This window comes from Coptis chinensis, chromosome 6 (genome assembly GCF_015680905.1).
Source record: "Coptis chinensis isolate HL-2020 chromosome 6, ASM1568090v1, whole genome shotgun sequence".
NCBI lineage: Eukaryota > Viridiplantae > Streptophyta > Magnoliopsida > Ranunculales > Ranunculaceae > Coptis > Coptis chinensis.
Genome location: NC_141461.1, coordinates 4432445 through 4459386, shown reverse-complemented (window position 1 = coordinate 4459386; position 26942 = coordinate 4432445). Strand labels below are relative to the sequence as shown.

The 26942-nt window shown below is 37.9% G+C and overlaps 1 protein-coding gene across 1 annotated transcript; it reads left to right on the top strand.

Annotated features, from left to right (window-relative positions):
• Nucleotides 1-149: 149 nt before the first annotated feature.
• Nucleotides 150-26942, top strand: LOC147490918 (uncharacterized). Its single transcript, XM_086567142.1, has 6 exons — nucleotides 150-215; nucleotides 708-882; nucleotides 24187-24312; nucleotides 24400-24612; nucleotides 24690-25787; nucleotides 26185-26942. The coding sequence occupies exons 1-6, from the start codon at nucleotides 150-152 to the stop codon at nucleotides 26940-26942; spliced, it is 2436 nt and encodes an 811-aa protein (XP_086423268.1).

Sequence of the window (26942 nt, the reverse complement as noted above, 5' to 3'; positions counted from 1 at the left end):
ACCAAAAGCTCTAAAAAGAGACATTCCAGTCATAGAAATGCCATTTGCAACTCCTCTTTGGTGCTGGTCCTGTCCTTATAGTGAGAGATGTGCGTCCAGAAACTAGTAGTTATGATGATGTACAACTTATTTTCAGAAAATGGAGAGGAATGTGTATAACATATGTGGGAAATATTACCACAAAGATTTGTTCTCGCAGAACTAATAGTCCAAAGGTAATGGATACCTGGTGGAAAACACATGATAAAAGTAAGAATGTTTTTATCCTAAAATACAGGTAAAATTTTTATGATGGTGAGGAGTGAGGACGAAGGATTTCTGAAAAGTTACACAATTTAGTAAAAGTGAAAGATTGAACCCAGAAAGCTTAGCTATGAAATGGTAACTTGCTAGCACCGGTATAGTCAAAACCTTCATGCAATAAGAACGTGAAACAAGCAACTGAAATCAGTTATCCATGTTAAAAATAAAGACAAACTCCAAAACAAGAAAGAAAAAGATCTTGATAACATACTGCTGCAATGCAAGCAACCATGATAGGACCAAGAATTCTTTCAACTCTTGGATATAGAAGAGTTTGAGAGATTAGAAGTTCAGCACCTAATAATAGATAAATAAGTAAGTAACACTACCATGTGCACAAGAAATATCACTAAATTCACATATTTGTTTGATTCTCTGCTTTAAATGACTCCTTTTCTTTCCAGGCTTCTAGCAGTATTCTGTTCTACATGATTTTGGTTGACGAGAATTTATCCAGCAGAAAGCGATGGACACCAACAACAATCCAACTTGAAAAACTGCATCAAGTATTTGATCAATTCAATGGAAGTCCAAATAAAGAGATAATTAACAATTTGAAAGTTGAACTAAATCAACACGGTAATATTTCAGAAAAAAAAACATAGTTACTTGGTTTAAAACATCGTGCTAAGTTGAAAAGAAAAGCACTCATTAACGCAGAGAAAGATTCAGATGAAATTCAAGTAGAGATTCAAATTTCTCCAAAGAAGACCAAGCCTAATAATATGGAAGAAACTTTTGGTGACATTGTTCATTCACAAGAAAATATGTCTTAACTTACTGATAAGCACCCAAAAGTGTATTATGAAACCCCATTGAGACATATAAATTTGGTTAATTATGTGTTTAATAATCATGAAATAAATATGTTTTCATACTTTTGCAGGTATTTGCAGTAAACATGGAAATATTGGTTAAACCTGAAATAAAGCACGAGGAACTATCATATAATTCTCCCAAATCCACCGTAAGCATCAAACTTCCAAAGCTCCTACCTCTCGAACCAAGACTTCGAGAATCGCGACAAGAGAGTCTGCTTTCGGATAATCGGGCAATGAACTCTACGCATAGACGGGAAGTTGTAACACTGCCCAAAATACCGGATCGCCACTGGACTGCACATGGACCCACTATGCGGGGCCACAAGATTGGATGAGTCATCAATCATGGAGCATGCCAAGACAAAAATAACAAATTATTGGTGCAAAATTGACACCTTGCATGTAATAAATTAGATTAGGTGTTAATAGTGAAAAAAAAGGCAAGGTGTCACTTTGTTTTAATGTGGTGGATAAAAATGAATTAATGTGGTTTGATAATTCACGTGGGAGGAAATTAGATTTCTCTCAAATGGAGAAGAAATTAGACAAGGGTGGGGGACACTCCATTTACTCCCTTGACTTATTTTCCTCACATGGCATTATTTTAGTTCTTTAGTGAAAAAAATGAGAAGTTAGTTTTTAGTTTTTATTAGAAAGCTTGTAATAGTTTTAATGGAGGAAACACTTGTTTCTTCTAGAAAATAAATAGAAGTGAGTTTGATTGTTTAGCTTTCTCCTCTCTCTCTCTCTCTCTTTTTGTGTTTTTTTTAGTTTATAAATCCTTGTCCCAAGGATCATGAGCTAACTTCCCCTTTGGGGAGTTAATCCAACTTATGTAAGGGTAAATCAATTTTTGTTGGTTTGGTAGGTTGTTAGGAAGAACAACTAGCTCTACACCCTATCCCAAAATGATAGTTGGTGTAGTGTCTAGTTAGGAATCAAAACAATGAGCTTAGAGATAAGTCATTGTTTAGTTCCACTTGCTAGCATGTGTGAGCTCTTAAGTGAGCCATACATGCTAGGGATCAAATCTTTTCTTCCATTAGGGGCTTGTCTATGAGTCTAGGAAGGATCAAATAACCTTTTTTCAAATCAACAACTAATTATAGTTTCACATGAGGAGGATTAACTCTCCACCTTTTCTTTCAAATCTCTATTTTGGTATTAAGTGCATGTTTTCAAACTTTAATGTCTTTCTTAATGTTTGTGTAGGAAGGAAAACCTAGCATTAATATTATAACCTTACTCCTTAGTTCCCTTTATTGTAATATCCAATTTGTAGTTGTTATAAACTTTAGGTTAGTCCGAATCCTTATTCCAACTCTACGAAACAAAGATCGTGAGTAAGGAACCTTGAGTGCTTTTGCATCAATTTAGAGAGTTCAAAACTCTAAGTAGTAGTAAAGAGCATATATCAAATGGCGCCGCTGCTGTTCTAAAGCCATAGAACTTGTGCTACATATCGGAAGTTACATCAAGGGGGAACCCCCATTCTCTTCATTCCTTTCCTTGTCGTTCGTTTGCGTTTTTTTAGTTCAAATTCGTATTTTTACCTCGCAATAAACATGTTCGCTAAAAAAAAATTCGTTCCACTTGCAGGTACCCAAAGTTAGGACTGGGAAACAACACTACAGGAGATTATAAGACTTCCATAAAAAATTGAACTCACTGTGAATTAACTGACACGCGCGATGCTCAGGTCGAGTCGCTACAAGAAGGTGTGACCAGCGTCCATGAAGTCATTTATCTTTGTTCTTTGCTCTGTTCAACCACCAAGATCTCTCCTGAACTACCTTGATCCATTTCCAGGCCTAAATATCCGGCCCTCAGACCTGAAAAATTCGATAATCCCGAGGGATTAATCGCTACGTCGGCAATTAAAACGTTTGTTTCAGGTTCAAGGCAGCGGCGGAAGCACTGAGGTTCCAATTTTTCATTATTGTAATTTTTTTTATGTTTTTCTGCATGTATGCCATGTATATAGTATTATGAAAAATTTATGGATTATTATTTACGTTTTAGCCTAGAATTATGCATGAATCAAGTTAGGTATATCGGTAAATATTTATATCACGATTACGGACATGAATTGCATATTAATGTATATTTACATATTAATGGTAATGCTTTTTTGCATGGGTATATGTCTTTCTACGATAAAATGTTTCTTGTTACATGTTTGATATTTCTCTCACGATATCATTACCCGGTATTGTCTAATAAGTCGATTTTGTCAAGAAAGAGGAGAACATTCCAACGAGGGTTAAAATCTGAGTTGGGTAAGTTATTTCTAAACCCTACGGGGTAAAGCTGCTCTATATATGACATTCGCAATCTCAATGAGTATTGTCGAAATCGAATTATTATGCAATACAAGAGTCGTATTTTAGTTTATGTATAATACCTTGCATGTTTAGTTTTGTCGTATTTATCTGCATATGTATACTATCTACGCATGCTAATATATTTAGATACGTATGAGTGATTCAAATTTGCCTGTTACTGTTGATATACGTTTACGTAATATCGATTTACAAATTAGCGTACATATACGTATTACTGATGTATATTTGCCTGTACGTATGGAAATATTTATCGATGACACAAGCTTGCCTATTCGTATAGCTATACGTATGAGTAGAGTATCTTCACATGCGACTGCACCTAGTATTGTATGAGTAGATCGTATTTTTCATCTCCGCAGTGTTCTCCAGGGTATTGTGGTTTCTGCTGGCCCTGGCTTCGGTGATTTGCAGTGGCATCTATCGACACTCCCATTACGTCTGGGTGGGTTAGGTATCTATTGTTGCCAATCGATGTCTCTACTTTTGCTTTTGTGGCCTCTCGTTGTCGGACTTCGAGCTTCATAACCACATTCTTAGGAGTTGTGGCCACGGTGCAATGTGGATGAGATTCTTGATGTTGCTAGCGATGCATTGAGTCTCTCTACCCGATTTTGATGTTAAACTCTCTTGCGTGAATCTTTACCGTCCCTCAAAACCACAAAAAGTTTTGGCGGGCGTTTTTACTGGTAAGATGGTTCTTTGGTCTTGAGAGGGATTTTGTGTTATCTACTCGCCGTCGGCGGTTATTGGATGCTTGCAGTCATAACATGCAAAGGATTTTCTACTGGCTATTCCGATGGAGGGACTTGGACAGCGTATGTCGCCGGTGGAGTATCGTTCTATTCTTCGGTACCGTCTCATGATTCCTTTGTACTCTGATGGTGGTCTATGCCCTGTTTGCAAAAAGAGTAGACTAGATGCTTTCGGAGACCATGCAGCACATTGTAGGTATTTCCCAGGTTTCAAATACCGACATGATCATGTCAGAGATATTTTATGTGATGCATTTTGGAGGGCTGGGGTACAAGTGAAGAAGGAAGCTCCTGTAAATTTTCTCACTGATCCCAATGAGGGAAGATCGACACTTCGACTGCGCAGATGTATTGGTCTACCGGTTGGTCCGGTGGGAAGGCATGCATCGTGTGTTGATGTAACCGAGCCTCTCCGTTGGTAGGGCTTGGGAATGGAGTCTTTGAGGTGGGAGAAGCAGACTAATAGAGCGTGGCAGGGGAAAATTGAGAAACACGAGGAGGCTTTGTAGAGCTAACCAAAGATTGTTTCATTCCTTTTCGGTTTGACAATTTTGGTTTCTTGGCCCAACAAATCTGTTGAGCTCCTTAAGAGATTGCGAAAGTTATGGACTGCAATGTAATGACAAATTGGTTCCAACGAATTTGTATTTAGGAGAATAGGATTTGCCATCCGAAAAGGGACTTGCGCTTGTTTGTTGCACGCTTGTCCTAACTATTTGTAAAACTCGTTATCTTTATTAATAAAATTTCCACTTAAAAAAAAAAAAATAAATTTAATTAAATTTAATACCACCTTTGCATAAATTTTAATTCCATAAATCTTAATCATATTCCAATGGTGTCTAGGAAACTTGAAAGATTGAGGTTACTTAATTAGAACCGTGCTTGCACGGAAATCCTCCCTCATATCTCTCTTGTGACCTGGATGTTGGTTTATGCACACGTATTCCTAGCTTCCCTGCTACGTTAGCAGCAGCTTAGGCATATGTTGTTCAACCCTAATGCTTAAGATAATAATAAAATTCGAGTCCTCATAATTCCTTCTGTAAGTTAGATCTAATTTTATGCTTGCATGAGATTAAGGTCTGGTTCCACTAAAGAAATTGAACATACCTATCGTCGAAAAAATACGATAAGCAATTAAGTAAAGTTCTCACATAAAAATTGTTCTTCTTCTGCTAATTACCTTAATCACAATCCTTCGTAATCCATCAACTTCGTCATTATGGCCGACGATCCTCCACCCCAGAGAAGCCCTCTCGGACTTCTATCTTCGCATTACGGAAGGACCGACCTTCCCATCAAACTTGAGGACATTGTCGGTGATTTTCGTATCCCACCAAACGTTTTCAGTTTGTTACCAATATATCATGGTTTGGAGCACGAAAACCTTACAATCATCTTCGTGAGGCTTCAACAAGTGGCAACAACATTTCATCATCCAAATGATCTCTAGGAACAACTCTTTGCTTCGATTTGTTTCCATTCACTTTAGCGGAAAAAGCGTCAATTTGGCTAGCGGGACAACACCCACGATCCATAGACACATGGAATAAACTAGTTCAAGCTTTTATGCTTCAATTTTACACTCGAGAAAACAACTGAAATGCTTCGAAAAATTCAGTTCTTCCGTCAAAATCCTCATGAATCCTTTTTACGGAAGCATGGAGTCGCTTTTATCGATCTTACATTAGAATGTCCTCACCACCAACTAGAAAAGTCGTCCTTGTTCGCTCATTCTTTAATGGTCTCCGTCGATCATCAAAAAGAAACTCTTGATATAATGAACGGAGGTTGCTTCATGGACAAAGGAGCTACTGAAGCTTATACTTTTCTTGAAAAACAAGCGAAAAAAGGTACACACTGGGGTAACACTGAGTCGTCTAGATCATCAAAGGTATCCTTGTTACAAAAGCCACATCTATTTTTGAGGTAAAACCCGATCCCGAAATAAAAAATTTGATAGAATCCCTAACTAAAAAAGTAGATGCCCTTGCGGTTCAAGTAAACGATCAACTACCAAAACCAGTCATGAACGTTGACACCGCCCTTGTGTCCTTTGTCTTAGTCCCCGACCATCCCGATGCATACCGGTCCCTTGTTATATGTTTCCCTACTCAAGAAGCGGAGGAGGCATGTGCATTCAACATTCCCAATGCACCGTGGAGACAACATCCGAATTTAAACTTGGCCAAAATAACCAACAAATGGGGCTCCTCACGGGTTTCGCTAATCCACCTGTTCGACCTACCAACAATTTTACTCCATACCGCCAAGGAAATAATCAATAATACCAACAAGGTTAATTTCAAAATAATTCCAATGCCAATTATCAAACCAACCGCAGCCTTGTTCCAGCTAATCCAGATCCCAACTATAATCAACAACTTCTCAGCAATAATCGTGAATTACTACATGTTGCACAACCTGCGCCAACCATTACGGATAGGACAAATGAGACTTTCTTGGCTTACATGAACCAACAGTGTCACAGCCCGAATTTCTAAACAATTAAAAAAAAATGAATAATTGAAATATAAATATCTCAACCATCACTTGGTTCAATTGTCTAAAAACCCAGGCTATGACGGGGGGATACAATACATGTCAAACCCTAAAACCCACATCACAACAGGATCAACTCAACAACAAAAATCTCCAAAATTCTCTTTTCCATTCAAAAATCATCAATATAAAATTCTAAGAATAACAGGTCCTCAACATCTTATTCTCATTCCATATGAATATGAAACTACGCTATTACATACTTCCAAAAAGAACACACCTAAAATATAAACTCCCTGGACCGCTCCATCTAATCCCAATCACATCGCCATGTTCCATCGCGCTTCCACCTATGTTCCCAAGAACACACCCACGTTGCCAAAACAAAGCAAACATGGGTCAGCAAATTGAATTTGCTGGTATGAGTAGACTAAATACATATAAACATTATCATACTTTAATTATCCAAACAACACTTTAACTCTATCATAACCTAATCATTCTCAGCTTGGAAGACAGGTAGTTCCGTCATCTCAACCGGCATAGTTCTTCCCAAGCAAAACTTCTATTATCTTAACTCATTCTAATATCTCGTTTTAATATCTAAATACCGGAATTAAAACTTACCGATATTCACTGCTGTATAAGGGTAGGACCGCGTCCCTGCACAAAATGTTATTAAGTCCTACCCTCCTGCAAAAGAAAGTTAGAACTTGCATATAACGTATGTAGATATCCTATGTATTCAAAAGTAACCCAAACACTCGCATAATCAAAGAATACAACTAACCCCGCAAGAATACCTTAGTTCCTCTCTAGGGCGCTCTAAACAATCTGGTCATTCATGGCACATTCAATGAATAATACGGGTCATTCATGGCACATTCAATGAATACCCCTATATAACGCTTAACGGCCATTTATGGCACATTCAATAAATGCCCACCTAACATATGACATCAACAGTCATAAAACTCAATTATGAAATTTTTGGCGTGGAGAGTTCTCAAAGAGGGGTAATTTTATTTACGCATTATTGAACTTTATTTCATGTATTATTATTTCAGAGAACGACAGAATATCTTGATTCACGTATTTTTTTTGTTTACGCGTTATTAATTTCATGAATGTCTAAGTGTCATAACGTTGTATATCATAAAATACTGCACAATCACATATTAGTTAATACACGCATTAATACGTATATATAGAAAGGTCTTAGCCTAAAGCCAAGCACGCAATAGTCCTAGACTTATCCTCTTAGACCGAATCATAATTTTATGAAAAGTCAAATTTTCGTGTCAACTGGTCAAAGTCAACCCCGGTCAAAGTCAACTCGTCAAAGTCAATAAAACTCTCGTCAACCCGCCTAAACTCCAAAACCCAAAAGCCCAAATCCTAAGGCCCATAGTCTAATCTAAAAGTCAAATTTTAAAATCCAAAACCAAAAGAGAATAGCCCACGATTTTGGCCCAAGCCCAAAATCGTTTTTTAATCGCTTCATCTCCTTCTTCAAACCAAACTTCCTCCACCACCGACCACCACCACACAGCCACCACCGCCACCCATCAAGAAAACAAACCCAGCGGTTTGGTTCCTCACAAAACCCCCACCTATCTATACTAACAAATCTCAATTCCCTTTATAATGATGAAAACTCGTGATTGACGCCATTAATGGTCAAGCTCCCACCACCACCATTCGCGAGCCCCTCACACACACTACATTAGCCAACAAACATAACCTAACCCATAACCACCACATCATAACATTTAAAGATTCAAAATCTTTAACAAGATCGATTTCTATGGCTGCCGCCTCCATTAACGCCATTAACCATCGTCCGACCGCTTCACAAGATTCCAAACAAACCACCAACCTCTACCCATCACTCGATATCAATCGACCACCCCTTCAACCAACCAAAAGGGTTGGTTCTCACAACCAAACAACCGGCAAGATAAAAAAATGTGGAAAACTCAATCACTATAATCTAACAATTTTCGACAAGATGTAATCATGTGATTAGAGTTAATACTTCGAATAATTATAAACACGCTTTGTTCAATCGGTGTGCAAACAAATTGATTTCGACAATTTTTTCTGTTGTTCAAACACTGCGTAGACATATCGCGCAGACAAGTTATAGAGCATGCATAAAACGGCACAGAACCAGCAGATGACGGAAGTTTATAAAATTTAGAAAGACAATAGTAACGAAGAAAATCCATGAGTTAAACAAAAATATCTACTCACCTTTAGCGCGCTCCGAACCAGCTAGATCTCAGAAAAATCTCCTTTTCTTACGTGGTCCGGACTCCCATTTTTCCGTAAAAACTCTTTGCTTTTAACAAAACTCTCGTTTTGTTTTTCTCAAAAAAACTCTACGTGAGAAACCCCTATTTTCCAGTTTTTCAAACCTCTCCGAAAAACCCGGGTTTTAAACCTATCTACTTACTTACGGGCTTTTATCCTATCTACTTACTTACGGGCTTTTTTTTTCTAACAACTGGATATCCTATTTCTGTATTCTGTTTACATTATTATTATTATTAGGAAAATAAATGAAATAAAATACGGGGTGTTATAAACAGTCTCAAATTTTAACGTCTATCCAACAATCACTTCAAAGAATTGAAGCGCAAGAAAAGAGTCGAAGGCGTGTTTCCTGCACAAGCAGCCCAAACCCCAAACCAAAGAAACACAGCCTTTGAACTCACCAATGCCCTCGGTACAAGCACCCCCAACCAAGGTGAGGTGCATGCAATCACTACTCTACGATCTGAAAAACTCAGAGACAATCGATAATGTGCGGCCGATGATCAACCAAAGGAAAAAGAGGGTTCCAAGGAATCTAGTTCTAATAATGAACCTACGGAAGATTCCCCGATACAACAAAGTCAACACCTCCCAATGTAGGAAACAAGCAAGTAGACCCTTTGCCAAATTCCACCCTAAGGCACCGCTTTCCTTTCACGCTTTGCAAAGAATAAACCCGATGACAATTTTGCTGAAATTCGAGACTTTTCAAAATTTAACAATCAACTTACCTTTTCTCGATGCCTTAAAACTATTACCAAAAACATGCAAAATTTCTGAAAGATATGTGCACCACAAAAGGAGAACTAATATTCCTCAACAAGCGTTCCTCATCAACGGTTTCCATCACCGAACATAATGGTATAGTAAAATACAAGGACCCCGGTAGACCAATCGGTTCCATGCACCTTAGGTGACAAATACATCGGCTACTTTGCACTACTAGACCTAGGAGCTAGTGTGAACTTACTTCCATATTATTTATTTAAACAACTAGGTCTTCATGAGCTCAAACCTACCACCATGACTCTACAGCTTAGCGATCGTTCCATAAAGTATCCAAAAGGAATTGTGGAAAACGTCCTTGTAAAAGTCCGGATTTCTTCTATCCCCGTAGACTTTTTTATTTTGGATACAAAAGTTGCATGTGATTCCATTCCTATCATCTTAGGACGTCCGTTCCCAATCGCTAATGCTCTTATTAATTGTAGAGATGGTTCCATGACCATGTCCTTCGAAAATCTTTCGGTCGAGGTGAATGTGTTCAAGTTAATGAAACAACTTCCGTGAGACATTGATGGTGAGGTCAACAGATTGATGAAAGATTCCGCAAGAGTATTTCACAAACTCTTTTCACGAAGATGAAGTGTACCAATTTCTTTCCTTTAAGCGAATCTGAATTTGAGGACAATGATTATACACAAGAAGTAAATGAGTTATTAGAGTCAGTACCATTATTTGACCCTACAAATGATGATGTCAAGTAACTTGGATGATCATCAATCTGTTTACTACATGGATGATGACCTTCCTCAAGAATCTTTAATACCCACTCCGCCCACCCCTGAATTAAAACCTCTTCCTTCGGAATTAAAATACGCATGCGACTTGATGCGATGGTCGTCACCCGCTTATTATTTCTTCACAATTGACTGACGATCAGGAAGCTCGTTTAATTAATGTCATTTCACAACATCGTTCTGCTATTGGATGGTCCCTCGATGACATTAAAGGCATTGAACCTAATGTGTGCACCTATCGCATACACCTGGAAGAAAATGCTAAGACGTCGCGTGAACCACAGCGCGTCGCCCAAACCCTACTATGAAAGATGTGGTCCGGAGAGGAAGTGTTAAAATTACTAGATCTTTGGGTATTATTTACCCTATCTCGATAGTGTTTGGGTGAGTCCCGCATACGTAGTTCCAAAGAAATCTGGTATTACGGTTATGCGAAATGATAAAGATGAATGCATTTCTGCTTTCATCCCAAAAAATGCGAATATGCATTGACTATCACAAACTTAATGCCGTCACTTTCGTAAGGATCACTTTCCACTTCCATTCATCGATCGATGCTCGAACGTTTAGCGGTCATGCCTATTAATGCTTTCTTGATGGTTATTCGGTTATTTTCAGATAGTCATAGACCACTGGCCGATCAAGAAAAGACAACATTCACCGTCCATTTGGTACATTTGCATATAGACGAATGCCTTTTCGCGGCCTTTGCAATGCACCCGGTACTTTTTCAACGCGCGTGCTTCATATTTTTCGATGATATGGTTGAACGGTTTATGGAAGTATTCATGGACGATTTCTCAATTTATGGAGATCCTTTCGATAGTTGTCTATCAAATCTTGAAAAGGTATTTACACGTTGTGAAAAGAAAAACCTTGTTATTAATTGGGAAAAATGTCATTTCATGGTTACTAAAGGAATAGTTTTAGGACATATCGTTTCAAAGGACGGAATCGAAGTTGACAAAGCTAAGATAGAAAAAATTGCTTCACTTCCTATACCAAAAACAGTTCGAGACATTCGCGCATTCTTAGGACACGCAGGTTTCTATAGGAGATTTATTCAAGATTTCTCAAAGGTTGCTAGACCTTTAACCAATCTCCTGCTTAAAGATGCCGCTTTTGATTTCAGTTTGAGTTACAAACAAGCCTTTGAGGTATTAAAACCGCATTAACTACCGGGCCCCATAATTCAACCACCGATTGGTCTAAACCTTTTGAATTAATGTGTGCGAAATACGGCGCTATTGAGCCGCATTAGGGCAACGCCGTAGAAGATAAGCCAATTGTCATTTACTATCGCGAGTAAAACCCTTTAATGAAGCTCAACGTAACTATACCACCACCGAAAAAGTTTCTCGCCGTTGTATATCGTTGGATAAGTTTCGATCCTTACCTAGTGGGTTCTCCAACTATTGTCTACATCGACCATGCGGCACTTCGTTATCTATTAGCGAAAAAGATGCAAAACAAAGGTTGATCCGATGGATTCTCCTTTTGCAAGAGTTTACTCTGAAATTAGAGATAAAAAGGTAGCGAAAATGTGGTTGCGGACCATTTATCAAGACTTGTCGATGATGTTGATCGAGCATACCGAACCTATCTGTGATTCCTTTCCTGATGAACACTTGTACTCTATTTTTTCGTCCCCTTGGTGCGCGGACATAGTAAATTACTTAGTTACCGAGGAAGTCCCTTTATCTTGGTCTCAGAATGACCGAAAAAGTTTTTATCCACTGTGAAATTCTATTTCTAAGATGATCCTACCTCTTCAAGTATTGTTCGGACCAACTAATCCGCCGTTGCATTCCCGACCGGGAACACAACGATGTGTTATCCTTCGCCATGAACAATCTTGTGGTGGTCATTTTAGTGATAAGAAAAACTGCGGCGCCAAGGTTCTACAATGTGGTTTTATTGGCCAACACTGTTTAGAGATGCACATGAGCATTGCAAAGCATGCAATTTGCTGCCGGCCAGATTAGGTTAGCGCATTACTCAACGTAATATGATGCCCTTAAATCCCATTCTAATTGTGGAAATCTTTGATGTATGGGGCATCGACTTCATGGGTCCATTTCCAAATTCTCATGGCTTCCTATACATACTTGTAGCAGTTGACTATGTGTCAAAATGGATTGAGGCATTGGCATGTCGTGCTAACGATCATAAAACGGTCATTTTGTTTGTAAAAGAAAATATTTTCTCTCGATTTGGTGTTCCAAAAGCTATAATTAGTGACGGGGGGAAACATTTCTGCAATAAAAATTTTGAATCATTAGTAAAGAAATATGGAGTCACGCACAAAGTGGCAACTCCGTATCATCCTCAAACCAGTGGTCAAGTAGAAGTCTCTAATCGAGAAATAAAATCCATTTTGGAAAAAACTGTCAATCCATCTAAGAAAGATTGGTCTCTACGATTATCTGATGCCTTGTGGGCATACAGAACAGCTTTTAAGACACCTATAAGGATGTCTCCGTATCGCCTCGTTTTTGGAAAACCTTGTCATCTGCCGGTTGAACTTGAGCACCGTGCTCTATGGGCCATCAAAAGCCTAAATTATAACACTAACGTGGCAAGCGAAAAGAGAAAATTGCAGTTAAATGAGCTTGAGGAAATTCGGAGTGATGCCTATGATCTCTAAAAATCCTATAAAGCCAACATGAAAAGAGTGCATGACAAGCACATATTGCGAAAAGAGTTCAAAGTCGGTCAAAAAAGTTTTGATGTACAACTCAAGATTACACATTTTTCCGGGAAAATTAAAAACTTCGATGGTCCGGTCCTTTCATCGTCTCTGCTGTCACCCCTTTATGGGGCTATCTCTCGTGGAAAACGTAAATGATGGTAGCGAATTTCAAGTAAATGGCCAGCCTTTAAACATTATCATGAGTTGCGCTCTCCGGATGTCGAAGAGACTCTTCTCAATGATCCAGGTCTACCGCACTAATAGATTCGGCTGGTGTATTTCTTTCCATGTATTTAAACAGAAAAAGTATGCCATTAGGGTAGCCGGGCCCTCTTCTATTTTCTTTTCTAACAATCCCTAGAGTGTGTGGTTGCAAAGCGGAACCTTAGTCCACAAAAACTCTACTTGAACCGAGTATAAATGTCTTACGATAATCGAAAGCAAACGCGTGCCTTCGTGGAAAACAATGGGTACCAAAAATTCAACTCCTTCTTTTTCCTCCCTTTTCTATTCTCTTCCTCGCGAACTCCAACTCATCATTTGGTCCAAATCTCACCCATCTCGAATTGGTAATGGTGGTAGTACTTTTGCTCGAAAGCGGCGAAAAAAGGATGGGGCGGTATATGAACTATCAAACTCCTTTCGTCGTGTCTTGATCTTTTATCCGAGATGAGCGGTATAAAGGTATATTATTGTCGACACCAGCTCGGCCAGGATAAACTTCGTCGTCCCCCGTTGCTCCCACCGGGTTGGGATTCGCCTTGAGGATCGGCGTTAAAAGACTCACATTCGCCTTGAGGATCGGACGTTAAAAGACTCACATTCATCTTGAGGATCGGCGTTAAAAGACTCAACATGTATATACTCGTTTTTTATTAGCACCCAGGATGGTGCCCAAAGAGAGTCGTGATATGCACCATCGGACATTTCCTAGTTCAGACGGGCAATGGATTCCACCAAGTGCCAACCTCGACGTTTTCTATGTGTGATCCGTTTTGGCGGTTTGAGGCTATACCATATGTACTAAGGGTAATATTATTATTAGACCATTGCACGTTGGTCGGGAATGGTACCGCCCCCAACCCCAGGCCCCAAAACATAAAGGTTAAGCCACGATCGGGCCGATTGGGTTCGCCGAGCCGACATGAAAGTTGCCCGAAGTTAAGCCTGTTGTGATGTGTTGTTTTATTTGGACTTCCGGTGTTGTTGACACGTTCTTCTCGACTTGTACATTTGTATATAAAAGTGTAAATAAATAAAAACCAAAGATTGTTAAAAAGAAAAAAAAAATGTTTGAATGTGATTTTTTTCATATTCTAGTGGATGGAATTTTTAATGCTGATCGTTTCGATATCTCATCCGTTCAATTTGGAGTTGAAACGAATCGAATTTCCACGTTTGAAATTTCGGAACATTTCGGGACATAAAGGGAATTTCTGTAATTCATTTGTGCTTGGGCCAAAATTTTGACCCGACCCAAAAATAAAAAATCAGGGTACAAAGCCCACGCGCGAGGCACCCACGCGTCCACCCCTCTCATTTCTTCTTCCACAAAAATCGGATCTTGGTCCCGCCACAATTCACTCGGCGGCGACCTTCCACCGAAATTCGACCACCGACGCATCAGACGCTGCCAAACTCCACCAAACTCAACCCCTTCCTCCAAACCACCTCCTCCCACCTCCTCTTGCTATTTGCACCCTCAAAAGTTAATCTACACCGATATGGCAAAGACGAAGGAGAATCACAGTTGAGAGAAATTTCACAAATCTCTACAATTAGGGATGTTTCACCCATTTTTCGATGAGGAAATTGCTAGTAGAGAGTGGGAATATCTATTGCATCAAATTCCAGCTCAATATTCCGAAGAATTGGTGTTGAAATTTTACAACAATGGAGGTTTCCGGGGTGACGAATTTTGGATTACGGCGGATGGGTTGGAACGTGAACTCACGCTAGAGTTGATTTCGAATACCGCGCCAGATTCCAATAAACTCGATAGTCCGACCATTATTGTTGTCGAGTATCCGACCACGAGGGATTTGATGTTTGACACGCTTCGAGGGAGAGTACAACACCGCTCGAATCGGTGGTGTACCCGGCGAGATTCGCCGTAACCAATTAATTAATCACTCGATGGGTACATGCGTAACGTCATTGGAACTTCAAAGACGTCGATGTGAACAAGACTTTCTTGCACTCGGCGTGGATCCTACGGAGAGGAAGAACACTTTTTTATGGTCCATTTCACGGGCCATATTCTTCTGACAGCGTCAAGCGAATTCGACTCCTCTTGCGTACTTGTTACTCGGCTTATGTTTAACTTAGGGTTCGATCTGCTACTCCTTTCATTGAAACAAGGTCTTTCGAGAATTTTGGAATTTTTGAGACTTGTGTTTTAGACCATTGGGATCCAAAGTAGCTAGAGATGACATTGAGCATGATAACGTGCCTCCTCCTCCTCCTTCACCACCGACTGTTTTAATGAAGATACCATGCGCCGAATCAATACTCCTATGGATGCCTTGAGGCACATGAATACTAGTATGCGCAGGATGTTTCTTCGCCAGGAAGAGATGTTTAATTCCCAGAATGACTTCCAGCAAGAAATGAGAAATCGCCAAGGCCGATTCCAGAGAATGATGATGGCAAATCAGCAGCAATTCCAAGATCAGTTGCTACAGTCTATAGGCCACATTCCAGACCAATCAGCTCAGCCTGAAGTTCGTTGTGGCCGAAGACGTAGAAACCCGGGTTCATCTTCTGCTAACCCGGAGGATTCACAGTAGCTGTTTATTTTCCTTGGCTTAGCAATGACTATGTCATTTATTTCCCTTATGCATTGCATTTTATTTTTCTAGTATATCGGTTGATTTCTCATAATTTTGTATATCAAGATGGTTTGAATGAGAAATTATTTATGTTATGCACATAGTGTACTTCCTCATATATTCCTTGATGCATGGTAGGGGTGGGAATTTGGCCCTAACGACCCTAACCCGGCCCTGACCGACCCGACCCTAAGCCCTATAAAGCCCTCACAACTAAAGCCCTCACAGAGTTTAGTTTAGGCCTAACGCCCCTAATGCCTTCTAGAAGGGGGCTAAGATTCTAAGATTCTAAAACATAGGCCCGATTCCAACCAAGCCCTAACCGCCCCTGTTTCATACTTTCACTATAAATACACATACCATAATTGTCCAACTCTTTTGTTAAATATTTTCAATTAAAATAACATTGTCCTTTGTAATTTATCACTTACACCCAAGGGTACTTCCAATAACTTGTTTTATATAACAAAACTTGTCAACTTAGCGTCATGAAGAACAATGAGCACTAGCCTAATAAAAATAAGACTTTATTCCTTTTGATCATCAAGTCAAAGTCCATAACTTATTATTCTCAATTTCTTTTCTCACTTATTTCTTATAAATTATATTTTTATTCACATCCAAGCCAAGTCTAAAACTAAAGATTTCCTTCCACACCATTAAAGCAAAATACAGAGTAGACATTTGTAACATAGAAACCAAAAAACAACCTTTGTCAGAAAAATGACATTTGTAATCTCAAACCTTTCTCCATCACTTGTTCAAAAGCCAATATTTTCATTTCCATATACAAAGCTTGAATCACTTTTAAATTAGAAGAAAGGTAATATTATATTTGTTTGAATCTATTATAGAAATAATTTATGATATTACAAATAGTTTAACAACTTCCATGACCATAACCAAAACTATTATGTTTCTTCTTTATATATATTACTTCTTCCTTTAAAAATGATAATATAATTATTTGTCTATGTATTTCAATGTTAAATGTAATTTTAGTGAGGTTTGAGTACAAGGAAGAACAAATTCGAACTCTCGATGTACTTCAGTTCATTAGATTGTAGATGTGCATTTTAAATTTTTGGACTTATCTGGGATTATTACTAGATTGGTTGGACTTTGAGTTTGTAGATTATTGTACATTTTTGTAATATAAATGAGTTTTAAAACTGATGTAGTAAAAAAAAAAAATATATAGGCCCGGCCTAAAGCCCGACCACTAAAGCCGACCCTAAAGCCTTTAAAAGGGGCTAGGGTCGTGGTCGAGCTTGAGGTTTCGACTTGTGACCGCCCCGACCCGCCCTCTATGTGACTTTAGGACCGGGCCCGACCCCTAATATCTTAAGGGCTTTAAATGTTTAGGGCGGGCTAGCCGACTTCGCCCATTGCCACCCTAATGCATGGGCATACTCTCAAAGCCCAACGGCCTGATCCAAACGGTCAGATGCCCAACGGTCAGAAATCTACTTATAAATACAACTCTCCTTTTCCAATTCCACTCAACCCTTTTCTCTCATTCTTCACAAATTCTTCTTCACAAATCCTCAGGTTCTTGAACATAATGAATCAAATAGACCGATGGGAAAAGGAGCAACGCGAATGGGCTATCACATTAATCGTGATAACAGTGTTTATCATTATTCTCTTGTCACTCATACATAACATGATCCAGAACATCTAGATCTATGTAACCGTTTTTTTTTTTTTCTGATTTTCATTTTGTATATTAGTATGGTGTGTTAAATAATTCTCACACATTTGTACGGGTTACGTATTAAATGGAGAAGTTCTATATATATAAAATAAAATAAAATAAAATATAAAAATATAAAATATAAAATATAAAATATAAAATATAAAATATATAAAAAATATATAAAAATAATAAAAAATAATAATAATAATATATAAAAATAATAATAAGTAAATAAATAAACAAACCATAACAAAGAAAGGACATCCATAACTCACCAAAATAATTAATGGATACACATGGTGTTCAGAGAAAATCGCATACGCCAAAGGTACACATAACACTTGTCACATATGCAGCTCGATTATTCTATCCATATTCTATTACTGAGTTATGATCATCATTTCTGAAATTACGTGTAAGTCTAACTACCCTGTGAAACTTTCCTCCGTATTTTCTAATATTAAACCATCTCATTAATTGTATTTGGATATCTGACATGGCAAAGACTTAATGTGGATCCCCTATGATGTTGTTCATAATCACATGGGTCATTAACTACACTTGGACTCCAGATTGGTATAGACTCATAGATTGGCTATAAATCTCTTCTTTTTCAGCCATTCTTATTCAAACAATTTTTACTATCCTTCCCTCAGTAATGGCTCACCCAAGAAAAATAACGGCAGAGAAAGAGTACTTGAAAACTTTCGAAGAGGGCCGGTTTTCTCCTTATTTTGACACCGAAATCATACGTCACGGATGGACGCCTCTTCTATATCACTCAGCAGCTGGTTATTCCCGAGAATTGGTTTTGATGTTCTACCAATTTAGCGGATCTGAAGATGGAAAATTCTACTTCAATGCCTATGGACAACGATTGGAATTGAATAAGGAAATGATCTCCAACATACTTCAAATCCCAATAAATACCTAGGAGTCCCTTTTTCAAGAGTCATCATTTGATTCCGTAAAAACTTTACTACGAGCTACCGTATCTCATGGCGACGTCGAAAATACACATCACATTGTTCTTCAACGCTCTTTGAAACATAATCAACGTGTTGTGCTCCACTGGTTGGGACATAATGTGGTAGGTACATCACACCAATCAGAAGTCACAAAGCCTCAACTTCACCTACTTTGGATTTTGCAAACTCAAAGAGATGATTTTTGTCTAATCCAACACCTATGGAACTTAATCACAAAGAAAACAAGAAGGTCAGCACCCCTACCCACTTTAGTAACGCAGATTATGATGCGTTGGGGTTATCCAGTAATTTCTCCAGAGACACCCCTTCAAAGAGCATATATAAAGGTACTCCAAACAGACTACTCCGTTGGTTTTGGACCCCTCGATACTCGATAGATGAAGCGAGAACAACCCAAGCTCAAATTGACCATTTATTTGATGAAAATGCCATCTTGAACATTATTAATCCCATGGAAGGCATTAAACTTCTTCATCGGGGTTTGAGGGAACTACACGCTCGTCGAGGAATATCATCATCACAACTCTTCAGGATTTCCAAGATCGTCAAGCAACGCATGATGTTGAACAGGAGGAGATCTTAGAGAATCATTCTCAATCCTTGCAAAATCACGCTCTCCTAATGGAAAATCAAACTGTACTCTCTGCCCGACCAAGGGGACATTCGGTCAGCTCAGCCAACAAATAGAAGACCTAAACAGTCTGGTGCAAAATATGCATCTCCAAGATCAATATAAGAATCCATGATATTACTAAGTTAATAAGTATATAATCATATATGTTATTACGTTTTTCCATCATACTATGTATTTTGTCTTATCTTTTTGTCTTCTTTTGTATGCAATGCTTAGTAGGATTGTCATCATTTCCGTTGTGACTAATATAATTTTAACATGTGCTACAGGAGGGTCTATTTTCTTACATACTCATTTTTCCATCCAGTTGCCGGTATCGTTACCCATTTCTTTACTTCATCCACCATGGCATCTTCATCAAACATTGCATCTTCATCATCCATGGTACCTCCCAAACTCATTCCCCGGAGCAATCCTTTCGATCTATGATGGATTCCAATGCCTATGGCCATCTCTTCCATGATTACATCACAAACATTGGGTGGTCTTCCCTAATTCTTCAACCCGACCAAACTTATTCTCCGAAGTTTGGCTGCATACTTTTATGCTAATATGGAAGACACACCAAAGATTCAACCATCGCGCATGGTTTCTACTTAGACGGGTTCACAATCCGAAGTTGGTGACACACCTCATATCTTTTCTGAACAACAACTTGCCCTAACTTTGGACCTTCCATACCACGAACCTGCTGCATCTTGCCATTACATCTATCATAATTCTTACCGTTCTTTTCAGTGGCAAGCATTTCGCGACTCTTATGGTGATGGTCTTGAGATCAAACGAGAAGGAGATGGCCATGTGCCATGGCGCAACATCACCATTCCATTAGCAAGCATGACCATGAACATGGGATCTTGCAATGTTATTTGTACTCTGAACATTATGGGAGATTGGCATTTTTCTACGCCAATGAGGTCGCTTTAAGGTCATTATTGATTACACTAGCTTCGGGGTCATGCATTATTTAACATTTTAGGTTGTGTTGTCTCCAAACCAAACGAGCTCGCACTTTTCAGGATCGATATATACTTTTACCGATCCACCGCTGCGGATCATGAAAACATATTTCCCACGGTTTGCGGCTACTTTTCATGACTGGGTCAAGGTGGATTCCATGTGCCCAGCAAATAGAATCATTCGCTCATTGAGGTTTCGTCAATGGAAGCGTCCCGCTCGATACCTGAGGCATGTTCGATGTTACCCAATGGATGAAAAGATGAAGAACAATTTGAGGGAATCCGAGACAAAGAATGGGCGAAAATCTGCGTGGACTATTATCTATTGATGTGATGCTAAGGAAATGCATTTCCTTAAAGAGGACCTTGGACCTTCACATCTATTTGGATGGTAAACTTGAGTTTGCCATTGTACATATATCTAGCTAAACCTTATGATGGGTGTGCTATTGTTTTTCATGTTTCGTATGCTATTGTTTTTTTTATTTATTTCGTGTGCTATGTTTAGTGTGCTATTGAACATTTTCTTGTTCTTTCTGAATAATATATTATGATCTCCAACCTCTCTTCCAAAGAATCTAGCCCTAATTTTGCTCCTGGTTCTCGTACTTTCTCTTTTAATTATTGATACTTCGAGGACTAAGCATCATTACGTTTGGGGGTGCTTTAAACCTGTAGCAAAAAATTAGGCATCTTGTAGCCCTATATAGTTTTATTTTCATATTAATAATTGTACTTAGTGAAAAAGTCTTGTTTCCTTTTCAATGATGAAAATTGTCTAGAAATCTCACATTAGTATCCTAATTAGGAATTGTTTTAAGAAACTTTAGATAATCATTATGCAATAGTTTATACATATTTTCATGAATATTCATGTATCTTGAGTATCATCGATTGTACATAACAATAAGTTTCGGAACCAACGGTTAGTTACTTAAACTATAAATCCTGTGAGAATCTAACCAAAAGCCTTGACATGAGTGATTTGTGTGTGATGACCGCGAGAGGAGTAGTTTTTCCGATTAGAGGAAATCACGCGATCTACTTACTTGATCACCATCCAACCCCTAGGCGAGAATTTAGGCCTTCTTTTGGATCGACATAGCTAAAAATTCTTACTCATTACAAATATTACCGCTAGTCACTCCAATCGAACCTTTCATCAAACCTTTCACTTTCACCACAAAAATTCCTTACCCATCTATTAAACCAAATAAAAGAACCTACCTAAGTGATGAGTATGAGAAATAGGATGAAATGTGGAATAATAAAGAGAAAGATTTGTCCTAAATATAAGTCAGTTACTTGCTTCAGGAAAGAAAAATAGAATCATGTTCTTAAGCCATATATATATATATATATATATATATATATATATATATATATAGAATAAAGAGAAAGACTTGTCCTAAATATAAGTCAGTTACTTGCTTCAGGAAAGAAAAATAGAATCATGTTCTTAAGCCATATATATATATAAATCATCAATTATCCGTGCTTAAGAACAAGGTTGGAAAAACTTCGGTTAGAAGAAGGAAAGGAAACAAGGATTTCTCTAGTGTAAATATATGAAGACCCTATTCTCTCATACTTTCAATAAATTTGATTATCCATTTCCATTTTCTGGTACACTACCACCCTAAGCCCTACAATACCTAATAAAGACCTCTAGCTCAATTAGGAGTAGGGTGGTGTGATAATAAGTAGTAGGCGTGATTGATCGACATCGGCTCCTCCTCGACCGTCATTGAGATGTAAGGAAATGTGTGCCCACACTGCCAATTTGGAGTTAACAAAACCTCGAAAGTGATAAAATTTTGAGTGGAATTGTGTTTTACGACACATACACGTGAGAACCCATTTAGGTGCACGCCTCCAAGGATCCGAGAAACAACCCTGCTAGTATATTTCAATGAAAAGTTCACTGCATGAATAATCATATGTAGATGTTTTAATTATTGAATACATATTAACTTGAGTTTCAAAGAAATCAATCCTCGTTCCCCGCTAAGGAGATGTATGGATATCTCGAGATTAATTTAGGAAACGAGTTTACATCATTTGAGTCGTTGTAGTATAAATGAAGTTTGTGAGTATCTTTTTTCGGAAAACTCTCACGAGGCTATATAACTCGTCCACTAGGGAATTCCTAATGGTTTAAGGACTTGTTGCATATGGTCAATGCAACCGCACTCTAAACGAGAATTAGTTTAGGACTACACATTTTGGCCACTTATCTATTTTAGTGTCTCTTCTTTGCTTGAGGACAAGCAAAGTCTTTTTTGGGGGGTAAGCAGTGTGATAAGCACCCAAAAGTGTATTATGAAACCCCATTGAGACATATAAATTTGGTTAATTATGTGTTTAATAATCATGAAATAAATATATTTTCATACTTTTGCGGTATTTGCAGAAACATGGAAATATTGGTTAAACTCGAAATAAAGCACGAGGAACGGCGATATATCTGAATTCTCCCAAATCCACACGAAGCATCAAACTTCCAAAGCTCCTACCTCTCGAACCGGGACTCAATGCACAAGAGAGCTGCTTTCGGACAATCGGGTGATGAACTCTACGCGCATAGGCGGAAGTTGTAACACTGCCCAAAATACCGGATCGCCACTGGACTGCACATGGACCCACTATGCGGGGCCACAAGATTGGATGAGTCATCAATCATGGAGCATGTCAAAACAAAAATAACAAATTATTGGTGCAAAGTTGACACCTTGCATGTAATAAATTAGATTAGGTGTTAATAGTGAAAAAAAAAGGCAAGGTGTCACTTTGTTTTAATGTGGTAGATAAAAATGAATTAATGTGGTTTGATAATTCAAGTGGGAGGAAATGAGATTTCTCTCAAATGGAGAAGAAATTAGACAAGGGTGGGGGACACTCCATTTACTCCCTTGACTTATTTTCCTCACATGGCATTATTTTAGTTCATTAGTGAAAAAAATGAGAAGTTAGTTTTTAGTTTTTATTAGAAAGCTTGTAATAGTTTTAATGGAGGAAACACTTGTTTCTTCTAGAAAATAAATAGAAGTGAGTTTGATTGTTTAGCTTTCTCCTCTCTCTCTCTCTCTCTTTTGTGTTTTTTTTAGTTTATAAATCCTTGTCCCAAGGATCATGAGCTAACTTCCCCTTTGGGGAGTTAATCCAACTCATGTGAGGGTAAATCAATTTTTGTTGGTTTGGTAAGTTGTTAGGAAGAACAACTAGCTCTACACCCTATCCCAAAATGATAGTTGGTGTAGTGTCTAGTTAGGAATCAAAACAATGAGCTTAGAGATAAGTCATTGTTTAGTTCCCACTTTGCTAGCATGTGTGAGCTCTTAAGTGAGCCATACATGCTAGGGATCAAATCTTTTCTTCCATTAGGGGCTTGTCTATGAGTCTAGGAAGGATCAAATAACCTTTTTCAAATCAACAACTAATTATAGTTTCACATGAGGAGGATTAACTCTCCACCTTTTCTTTCAAATCTCTATTTTGGTATTAAGTGCATGTTTTCAAACTTTAATGTCTTTCTTAATGTTTGTGTAGGAAGGAAAACCTAGCATTAATATTATAACCTTACTCCTTAGTTCCCTTTATTGTAACATCCAATTTGTAGTTGTTCTAAACTTTAGGTTAGTCCGAATCCTTATTCCAACTCTACGAAACGAAGATCGTGAGTAAGGAACCTTGAGTGCTTTTGCATCAATTTAGAGAGTTCAAAACTCAAAGTAGTAGTAAAGAGCATATATCACTTACAACAATTCTGACAAGTACTTTATATATTCATCATAATAATATTACTCTTAAATTGCAGGTCAGCATCAAGTATCAGTTAGAAAAACAACAACTACAAAGTCTACCCCAGTCAAAAGAAAACAGAGGAGGAAAACACAGAAGAGAAGTTATAAATCTAATCGTCTTAGTAGAATGAAACGTTTTGGTAAATATTTTCTTCTTATGTATTCAATTTATTGTTCTTATAGCATCAAATACTTTATTAAATGACATATTATTATTTTTTAAACAGTATCTATGCCCGGAACAAGTGAAGAGGAAGCTCAAATAAATAGAGCTAAACGAAAAGAGATGCTGAATTTGAAGAGCATTGGAAACAATAATTACATTGACGATGAAAGTGATGATGATTACCTATCACAAATGAGTGGATCAGATTCCGACATTGAAGTGGACAATGAAACTGAAGTTTCCATTTCACGTGGAATAGATGTCTCACATAAAAGTAATTTTCTTACAACAATGTTTTATATTCTTATTATAATTAAATTCTTTAATTTTAATTAACTTTTTGCCTTGTAGGAAGTTGTTTTGAGCCTTTGGATTTTGGATGTCCAACATCCATATGTTCTCACTGTGGAGCTATTATCTGGTACGAAGAAAGGAATGATAGGAGCAAAAAGCCTATTAATCCTAAATTCTCCATATGTTGTCAGAATGGAAAGGTTCAATTGCCTCTTCTAAAAGATACTCCAGAATTTTTGAAGAATCTTTTGGATTGCAATGGAGGGTCTAAATTGTTAAATTACATGGAAAACATCAGCATTTACAACACAATGTTCGCGTTCACATCTACTGGTGGACAAGTTCAAAGCTCAGTTAATGATGGAAAGGCACCCTTTATTTATAAAATAAAAGGGCAAAATCACCACAAAATTGGAACATTGCTTCCAGCTGAAGGAGTACGTCCAAGGTTTGCACAGTTGTACATATATAATACTGAAAATGAAGTCACCCATAGGTTGAACTCTCTTAGTAAGAAAATTGTTAAGAGGAATCCAAAATATGCTTTAGATTCTAGCATTGTTCAAGGATTGATAAATATGTTGAATGTTACCAACGAACTCACCAAGACTTATAGAATGGCAAGTGATAGATTTAAAGAATGTCATGTGGCCGACGTCAGCATACAATTGATTAATAGAAGACAAAAAGATGGAAGACTTTATAATTTGCCATCATCAAAAGAGATAGTTGGTCTAATCGTTGGCAATGGTGATGAATTTAACGAGCACGGAGATGTTATTCTGGACAAGAAAGGATTTGGCTTGAAGAGAATCAACGAATTGCTACCAAGTTTCATGGCAATGCAGTATCCACTTTTGTTTCCCCATGCTGAAGATGGATATAGACTTGACATTCCATATAGAAACAATGCAGTAGTTGAAAAAAGAAAAAATATTAGCATGAGAGAATACTATGCTTTTAGATTACAACTCAGACGCAATAAAGGCCAGACTATAGTTCGTGGGAAAAAATTGAGACAACAACTTTGTGTAGATGCTTATACAGCTGTTAAACAAAATAGAATGGATTGGGTTCGAAATAATCAACAAACGATTCGGGCAGAATTGTATCAAGGATTAGTAGATGCAGTTGTTATTGGTGACACGAGGCCCGGTAATCTTGTAGGCAAAACGGTTAGTTCTTCCTTCATCTTTCACGCGAGTGGTCCACGGTACATGGTATAGAACTATCAAGATGCCATTGCAATATCACGCAGCACACAGTTTCCCCCCGGATCTCTTCATTACTTTTACATGCAACCCTAAATGGCCGAAATCCGAGAGATGTATCGACATGATAGCTCCCCGGTTATAAACCGTAAGACTTTCCGATATTGTTGCAAAAGTTTTTGAGATGAAATTGCACCTAACCCGATGACTGATTTACAAAAGCGCAAGAAATTTGGGAAGGCTTGGGCAGGTAACCTATATACTATACTATTTTAAATAATTTAAAAAGTCATAATATTTTATGAAAATATTAATAAATACGGTTTGTTAATGTTTTGCAGTATTATACACTATTGAATTCCAAAAGAGAGGTTTACCACACGCTCACATTTTACTTTTTCTAGACAACGCTTCGAAGCCTACTACTCCTTCACTAATCAACAAGCTCATATCAATAGAGTTACCTGACCTAATTGGTGACAAAATTGCCTATGATTCAGTGCTAGAATTCATGATACATGGGCCATGTGGAATAGAAAACTTAGATTCCCCTTGCATGAATGAGAAAAAGTATACTAAGTTCTATCCAAGACCGTTTAGTGAAGAAACAACTATTGACGACAATGACTTCACAGTTTACAGGAGGCGGAATAACAATCGAAAGGGAATGAAGAAGAATATAGAAGTTGATAACAGATGGGTTGTTCCACACAATGTTGATTTGATAGTTAAGTACCGAGCTCATATTAATGTGGAACACTACAACAAGGGAAGATCAATCAAATACCTTTTCAAATACATTAACAAGGGAAGGGACAGGGCTACTGCAATTATTGTTGAAAACATGGTTACAGACAAAGATAATACTCATCAAATAGTAAAGGACATTGATGAAGTTGCAAATTTCTTAGACTGTCGATTCTTATCTGCTTCTGGAGCGGTTTGGAGACTATTGAAATTTGATATTCAGTACAGAAGACCAGGCGTTGAAAGGTTACCATTCCATCTTGAAGGTGAGCATTTGGTTTATTATAGTGAGAGAGATGATGCAAGAGATGTAGTAAAGAGGAAATCTTCATCAAAAACCAAGTTCACATAG

What these genes read in the sequence shown, in the direction of transcription:
- LOC147490918 (XM_086567142.1), top strand. Translation starts at nt 150, where the DNA reads ATGTGTATAACATATGTGGGAAATATTACCACAAAGATTTGTTCTCGC. An exon ending in GCAGAACTAATAGTCCAAAG is followed by an intron (nt 216 to 707) that starts GTAATGGATACC and finishes TTTTCTTTCCAG; the next exon opens with GCTTCTAGCAGTATTCTGTT. An exon ending in AGTTGAACTAAATCAACACG is followed by an intron (nt 883 to 24,186) that starts GTAATATTTCAG and finishes CTTAAATTGCAG; the next exon opens with GTCAGCATCAAGTATCAGTT.